Source organism: Cornus florida, unplaced genomic scaffold (assembly GCF_030987335.1).
Source record: "Cornus florida cultivar Cherokee Brave unplaced genomic scaffold, ASM3098733v1 CherokeeBrave_3.0.0_Hap2_Chr03, whole genome shotgun sequence".
NCBI lineage: Eukaryota > Viridiplantae > Streptophyta > Magnoliopsida > Cornales > Cornaceae > Cornus > Cornus florida.
In genome coordinates, this window is record NW_026775573.1 from 50,199,880 (window position 1) to 50,208,181 (window position 8,302).

An 8,302-nucleotide genomic window follows, 5' to 3' on the forward strand; every position below is an offset into this window, starting at 1 on the left:
ATTTGAAAAATTAAAGTACTATATATATATATATATATATATTTTGTGATAATATCAATTTATTCTTCTTACATTAAATTTTTTATAACCCACTACAAACATTTGATAATTCATTCATTACCAAAATAATAACAACATATTAAAATTAATTTCCTTAAAAAATTATTATAACATCTTATTTGAAACGACCCATTGCCATTTAGCTAATAAGCCTGTGGTTATTGAAGTTCCACGAGTGGTACTTCTGGATACTTTTCGGGAAGAGTATTTAAAAATTAAAATCCACCACCATACAAATTTGAATTTCGCATAGCAACAATTTTTGAAGGGAGGAAATAACACGAACGCCTCCCTTTCTGACAAGATGGGCAAACAAATGGTTTTGGAATTGGAGACATCCCTTGGTGGTGGGAAGTCGTTGAAAAGCAATAGCTGCCTTCTTGTCATCCATCACTTTTCCAACAAAACAAAGAATGGTATTTTGGCATCAACCAAACCTCATTAGTTTATGCACACTTTTTATGTCTCTCTATAAGTAGTTGAAGTACCCAATTCAGTTTGTTGTATTCTTCTTCAGTGTTTGAAAGGAAATAGAAACCCAAAAATGGAAAACAAAGTAGTAGCAGAAGGTCAAGAGCAAGAGCAAGAGCAAGAGCAAGAAAATGGCCTCCAAATCCCTCTTCTCACTCCGTACAAATTGGGAAACTTTCAACTTTCCCATAGGTATATATGTCTTTTCAACACTTCCACTTTCCCATGATTACTCACTTGAATTCATTCATTCTGTGTTATCATTTTGATCTTTGGGTTGTGAGTTATTCTAGTTTTACAGTACAGTATGCATAAATGTGTGTATATATATATACATGTAACCCAATATTATTGGTTTATTTTCTATTTATGTGTATTTCTTGCCCTGTTATTGCTGTATAGATTTGTTGTTGCATAAGTTTTTACTTTTTGTGCATCAAGTGTTTGATGAAAATCCAGTCGACAAATTCTCTGATTTGTGAATTCTTTTTTCGAATATAATTTGATTTGTGAAATATAGTAATTAATTGTCAATTAATTTCCATGTGTTCAGCAAATCCTTTTTGTAGCTGGTGAGTATTTTAGTAGTATTTGGAATAAATAAAAGGTATTGTTCTCCAAGGGCAGAGTAGACTACCTTAAAACACTTGGTCCAAATATATTGATCTTTGTTTCTTTTATTTTATTTATCTCTTTATTATATTTATGTTGCTATTTATTTTGACAAGAATGCCTGTCATTTTCTAACACACACACACACTCATATTATTTATTCAAGAGTGCTAGATTTGGGCATTTTTAAACCATGTAATGTTTGCAATCTGATTTAGATAAAAGCAATCATGCCTCTATGCTCCATCATCACGCTAGAAAATATGTTTGAAGTGTCAATTTAAAAATTGTGAACTAGAAATCTCTGGTGCTGTTTTGGGACTTAATATTATGTAGTCCACATGACTTTGCAAGGTACTCTAGTTGAATTGGATTGTTGTTCAATCATGAGAACACTTCTTTCTGGTTTCGGAGTTCTTGTAAATATGTTAGGCGCTCAAGATCATGTATTCATGTGTGACTCTTGATTATAGAATGCCCGTTCCACTTTTTTTTTTATGAAAGGTATGCCCGTTCCACTTTCTCATTAGTTGTTACCTATGCTTTCCTAGTTTATTTTCCCTCTTGCCAATGATTGTACCAGAATGATGAAAAATTCCATGAGAGTCTTTCTCAAGCACAAGTCAATTGTTTTGTTTGAGTCCATCTACTGAAATGGTCTGCCCACCTCGTCTCTTTTGAGATTGAACCCCACCCTGGGCTTCTTAGGTTAATCTTGACTTGGCATTTTTGAGCTTCAATTAGCAAAACCAAAGAAAATGTTTTTCCCTGCTATGGCCTGATATTTATTTTCTATCATTAATTTGTATTTCTAAGTGTTAATCTATGTGTCACACAAAAAAGTTGTCAACTCACTCTTATCAAATGAATAAATTTTACTGCCTCTGTCCCTATTATTGTTTAATTATATATCTATATTGTATTTTTCTATTTTCAATCCTAAGCAAGCAATTGTAATGAAATTAGAGGCAGTGACTCACCTAATTCTACTTTGAAAACCAACGGACCAGTGGCTTAGCGGTATTAGCCTCTTACTTCCCAAAGGGAGGTCAGGGGTTCAAGTCTCAATAGAGACGTGTGTGTGAGTACCAACTATGAAAAAAAAATAAAAAATTCTACTTTGAACTTCTTAGGGAGTATGTAGATGTAATTATGCTAGTTTATTACATCCTTTGGCAATAAGTTCCAATACCTAATGTAGTAACTGTTTTTGCGTTCCACAATTTTCAGAATTGTTTTGGCACCATTGACTAGGCAGAGATCTTTCGGAAATGTTCCTCAGCCACATGCTATCTTGTATTACTCCCAGAGAACCACCAAAGGGGGCCTTCTCATAGCAGAGGCAACTGGAGTTTCTGACACAGCCCAAGGGTAATTAATAGTTGTACTTATCCGAGTTCTTTGGGGTCATAGATTTGAAAAACAACTTACATATTTGAGCATATGATTGCTTTCTTCATGATTTCATCAGTAGTTTTGCTTTCTTCACTATAGGTACCCAGATACTCCTGGTATATGGACAAAGAAGCAAGTAGAAGCCTGGAAACCCATAGTAGATGCTGTTCATGCCAAAGGTGGTATCTTCTTTTGCCAGATTTGGCATGTGGGGAGGGTTTCAAATCAAGGTATTTTATTTTGGACTTCTTATTCATAAGATCTAAAATCGCATTTCTAGGTTTCTTTTATTCTTTTTTAAAAAAAAAAAAATAAATTCCTTGTTTGTGCAACATGATAAACAAGTGCAACAAAAAATAAGTGCGTAAATTTTTGAATGCTAGTTTTCAGCTTTGGCATTTTCATATATTTGTATATTCTATTTTTGTTTTTATTTTTATTTTTTTTAAGTACAAATTTACCAATTTACTTTTCCTGTATCTCAAACAATCAATATTGCAGAGTTGTGTCTTGGAAATTTGGTTTTGGTTGATTACCTGTCTCAATAGTCAATAAATGGGTGTTTTTCCAAGTTCCACATAAAAGGCTAGCTAAATACAAGCTCCTTTACCATAAATAAAAAGGGAATGAAAGCTTAAAACATAAGTTCTCATTTTCATATAATAAAGGCAATATTTACAGTAAGAACAACATTTTTTAAACATGTTTTTGAAGCTCACAAGAAATATATTCTTTACACAAAGGCATATTTGATTAAACCACCATAAATAATAACCCTTTAAGGTTAGGATTCGGTGGGGAGATCTCGGTATTAGTATCACTCAATCTAACAGGAATATTGTCGATATAACCTTGGAAACCAATTTCTGTTCCATGTCATGTTGAAAATGGCCATGGTTGTTAGGTCACATTGGTTAATTCTTTGATCATTTTACAGATAAAATAAAAGAGGATAGCATTGCTCGCCTCTGTTTTAATATCTTATGTGAGACGAGGAAAGCAGCCTACAGTACTGTGACTAGTCATTTGTTGATTATATTATGTTTAATGTAAAAATTGTTAGTGATAATTCTTCAGTCTTAATTCTATTTCTTAAGTTAAATATTATGTTTGGCAATTATTTTGTGAAGACAATGATAAACAAATGGAATTTTTGAATGCATATTATAAGTCTGTGAGTGCTAATTTTGCCAAGTTGTTGGTGTTATAAATATAGGATTATAGGGTCGGCAAGTGGGATTTCTGGTGAATCTATAGGATAATGAATTGCATTATGCAAATTTTATGTCCACGTCGTTTTTCTAAGTTACCTATAAAATTTCCTAGAAACCTCTTCTCTCAAAGGGCTTTCATTTCTTGAATGCCAAACACTAAAATTGGGGTCTACCATGTTGGACTGCCAATATTACTAAAAGAACCTGGAAGGTGTCGTGGAACTAGGTTCAGGATTTCACTTGGTGCAGGAGGTTCATTAGCCATTATTTTTGACGTGATACTACTGCCTAATTCTTCTTATTTTTCTTCTCTTTTGTTGTGAACATCAAATGTAGAAGACCTAGCAAGCTTCAGTTGGATTCTTTCCAAGAGCATGAAAAAAACCATGGCTACTTTTTCATAGGATTACGAAAATGATGAGGGGTCTTATATATGAATTTATAAATGGTGGAAATAGTTTCTGCTTTTATATATCAAAATATATTAACATATTTTTTAGGTACCTTTTCCTTTCCTACTTCTGTATAACAACTAAAGTAAGAAGCACTAATACACCCATTTTGTCAAATTGGAACTTGAAATCTCAACCTCCTCTTTGAGAGGTGGAGGGGATAGCACTCAAGCTAATGCTTTGTGCTTATAATGACTCCTTGTTTTCTTTGATGAAATGACGTACTTCATTGAATTTTCGGGCCTCTTTGATGTCATCTTAACCTATTTAGCCATTTTCTTGTACAGGTTTTCAGCCAAATGGGCAAGACCCGATATCTTGTACTGACAAGCCGTTGACTCCTCAACTTCGTAGTAATGGCATTGATGTTGCACAATTTTCACCTCCACGACGCCTGAGTATAGATGAAATTCCTCAAGTTGTCAATGATTTTAAACTTGCAGCCAGGAATGCTATGGAAGCTGGTAAGCTTTTGAAGCTACATTTAGACACTAACGAAAAGTAAACTTGTTCTTTAACTTCAGAAAGTTAAATGGTATTAAGATAAAGAAATATATTTATTTGAAATGAATTGCAGAAAGAATATATGCTGAACTTGTTTATGGATCATGGTTGTCTGTCTTTAGTGGGTAAGAATAAAATATGAGATCATAGGTTTGGACTTTGGTAACATTTCTACTCTGATGTTGTAATGACCTAAATTTTGTTTTGTAAGTTCAACTGCATTTTATTCTTTTGTGAAGCAAGTGATATATATATATATATATATATATATATATTTTTTTTTTTTTTGTTCTGGTAAAAAATTAATTGGTCAATTTTCTTTGAAGGAAATTCAAAAAACATGTATGGTGAGTCAGTTTTGTATCTATTATTTTTAGGAATATTGTGTCTGTTATAATAGAAGAATCAAATGCCATCATATTTAAAATATGTAGGTACTAAGTTATGAATAAGCTCCCTAGTGGAATCAAGTAAGTAACCTCTGCAAAATATGGGTCTCAAGGTCTAGTGATGTCCTGGGGACTCTAGGAGAGTGGGCTAGAATGAAAACCAAGGCAGCCTTAGAAAAGAGCGAGTGGCAGTAATTGAGAAAATCTTGGATAATCTCAAGATTACTTTTCCTCCCTTTTTAGAAATTCATGAAATGATTTAAGGAGTCATCCCGTATTTGTAGGATTATAGGAGTGTAAAGGACAGCTGGGGTTATCAACTGGCATGACAAAAAAAGTGTGGCTAAATGGTGATACCAAAAAATCATATGAGAATATCAACAAGTGAGTTAGTGTCCGTTGAGCGCCATCATGTGGCTAAAACATCTCAATGGACACATGGTATTTTTCTTTCTACGACCAACCAAAATATAGATTGCAATTGTGGATACACCTTGGTGAGCCCTCGAATTTTGGCCTTGAGGATACAAGACCACTAAAATACCGTTCTGGACCATGTGCAACAACATGATCGCACTGTGTGCAGGTGGAGGCGCTCTAGCTGAGCCTTGACGAGCCTAGGTTTTTTTTTGGAGCCTAGGCGCGCCTTTAACAACTATGGATGAAGGTATCACACATAGGATACTTGAGGTCCCAAGCTAATGGGCTATTGTTAAAACTGAGGTAGCATCTGGAGAAATAGTAGAGTAGCAATAATGGAGAGAAAATAGGAGAATTCCAAGTCCATTGTTATCCTTCATTCCAGAAGTTCTTGAAATGAGGTAAGGAGTCATCCTTTAAGGTTAGAGGAATGTAATGAATTGTTGGTGATAGGCGATGGCTAGTGCATGTGCAGGGAAATTTGACTAAACAGAGAGACTATTGAATCATAGGAGAATATTCTCAGGTGAGACGGCATGCACAGTGCATCAGGTGGTGAATACATGTCTCAAAAGAACACACGGTATCTCCCTGAGATGATCCATATAGTAATTAGATTGCAGAGAGGGAGGAGACGGGATAAGTGTGTGAGAGAGAAGCCCCCTTCTCTAGACAGAGTTTAGAGAGGACTCCTTTTCCATTAATTGAGGTGTTCGTATACACTACCACATGTGTCGCCTATGCACGTGTGAAGGACAATCAGGGAGATAGAGACATATGTCTAATGCATTGTTGCTCTTAAAGAAAGGCACATGCCTCACCATATCTATTCCACTCCCTCCTCATGTGAGAACATTGTAACTGGAGGTTGGCACCCATGTGATGTAAGATGGATGGGACCACTGGCCTGACCACCTAGCTAGCACACTCTCTTAGTCCACAAAACCGTAACCTCGTTAATGGCCCCGAGTGACATGTCAAGGCATGACAATGACATGGTAAATGGCTGCCCATGTTGTCCCCATGTTGCAAGTTGTGCAATTCTATCACCCACATAGCCAAATTTTATATGAGAAAGGAAGGATGCATTTTGACATTTAGTAGCAACCAACTAGTTCTATCGTATATTACAGTTGCTTTTTAAGGTAGTCCATGAAAAAATGGCACCGTAACTTACTGCATTAATTAATTGAGAGTTTCACGGGAAGGGTGCCATCTTTTTACGAATCATTTGTGATGACAGGTGCCATCTTTTTACGAATCATTTGTGATGACACATGATATCTTTATTCACAATGATTTATCTGTAAAAGACGAAACAGAAGCAAAATTTTCCACATCAAGGATAGTTAAAGAAAAGGAAAAAACATGGTACACATATTAAGGTTAAGTGCACAATACTAGAAGTTCACCAAATTTTATATGTCAGGAAGTGAGCATGAAGGGAACATTTGTTTGAACAGATACTGAGATAAAGGTGGTGTGTATCCATGCATTAATTTGTTATTATCTTGTTATTGTAAAATACATGGGCAATATGGAAAATTCCTCCAAGGCGGTGTCTCAAAAAAAAAAAAAAAAAAGGTTAAAATAGTTTTTTGATTTGGAGTATTTTTGAAAGCTCAAGAATTCATAAATTATTGTATTCTACAAAGCTGATTGTTTGGAGATATATTGAACTGTGTCCTGGACTATGTTTCAAAATACCGAACAGGGCCTATCACTCTTCATTTTCTGATTCAGTGATGTTTGTTTGATGCACAGGTTTTGACGGAGTTGAGATCCATGGGGCTCATGGTTACCTATTAGACCAGTTTATGAAAGACCAAGTAAATGACCGCACAGACAAGTATGGAGGCTCTCTGGAGAACCGTTGCAGATTTGCTCTAGAAATAGTTGAAGCTATTGCTAATGAGATAGGAGCGAATAGAGTGGGAATAAGGCTCTCCCCCTTTGCAGATTATATGGAATCCGGAGACTCGAATCCAAAGGCTCTAGGCCTCTATATGGCTGAATCATTGAATAAATATGGTATTCTCTACTGTCACATGGTTGAGCCTAGGATGAAAACTGTAGGAGAAAAATCTGAATGTCCCCATAGTCTTGTGCCCATGAGAAAGGCTTTCAATGGTACTTTCCTTGTTGCCGGGGGTTATGACAGGGAAGATGGTGTCAAAGCTTTAACCGAGAACCGCGCAGATCTTGTTGTTTATGGACGTTTATTCTTGGCTAATCCAGATTTGCCAAAGAGATTCAAGCTTAATGCTCCTCTGAACAAGTACAACAGAGACACCTTCTATGTACCAGATCCTGTTATTGGCTACACTGATTATCCATTTCTCGAAACAACTGCTTAAATTTTCTATGGAGGAGAATGTGAACACAAAATTGTTATCTTTGTTTTACGCATCTCAAATCGACCTGAATTATTAAAAATTGTTATCCATTTTTAATGCTTGTTTTATGCTGAAAGAGTGCAATAAAAAACAGAAAACAAATTTTAAGTACTATCCCGCTCAGGAATTATTAGGTTTGTTTAAATTTCTCATTTTTCAGCCATGCTATTGTTGTCGTACTTGTGATAAAAAATATCATGCAGGTTGTTTACTCCATTATTTTTTCTCAATGGAAAGATGACAAATGGCGAGTTTTAACAAGCTTGCCAGATTGGATTAATACTCTAATTATCCAAAAGAAGAAGGTGTGACATGGAATTATTGATATAATGTACCAATAGAAAAGAGGTAAATGGCTAGTTCCAATGGAACTTGTCACGCCGGAACGT

General features: G+C 35.2%; 1 protein-coding gene across 2 annotated transcripts; it reads left to right on the forward strand.

The window, feature by feature from the left end:
• Positions 1-330: 330 nt before the first annotated feature.
• Positions 331-8,027, forward strand: LOC132300484 (12-oxophytodienoate reductase 2-like). Of its 2 annotated transcripts, none has more exons than XM_059797580.1 (6): positions 331-476; positions 558-723; positions 2,374-2,514; positions 2,638-2,768; positions 4,492-4,668; positions 7,282-8,027. In XM_059797580.1, the coding sequence occupies exons 1-6, from the start codon at positions 365-367 to the stop codon at positions 7,872-7,874; spliced, it is 1,320 nt and encodes a 439-aa protein (XP_059653563.1). In that variant the 5' UTR covers positions 331-364; the 3' UTR covers positions 7,875-8,027. The 2 variants fall into 2 exon arrangements, with proteins under 2 accessions (XP_059653563.1, XP_059653564.1); XM_059797581.1 differs by having other exon boundaries at positions 351-476; positions 578-723.
• Positions 8,028-8,302: the final 275 nt, after the last annotated feature.

Excerpts from the sequence above, each read along its gene's own strand:
- LOC132300484 (XM_059797580.1), top strand. The coding sequence starts at position 365 with ATGGGCAAACAAATGGTTTTGGAATTGGAGACATCCCTTGGTGGTGGG. Across the intron at positions 477-557 it reads TTCCAACAAAACAAAGAATG|TTTGTTGTATTCTTCTTCAG; the intron begins GTATTTTGGCAT and ends TACCCAATTCAG. Across the intron at positions 724-2,373 it reads AACTTTCAACTTTCCCATAG|AATTGTTTTGGCACCATTGA; the intron begins GTATATATGTCT and ends CACAATTTTCAG.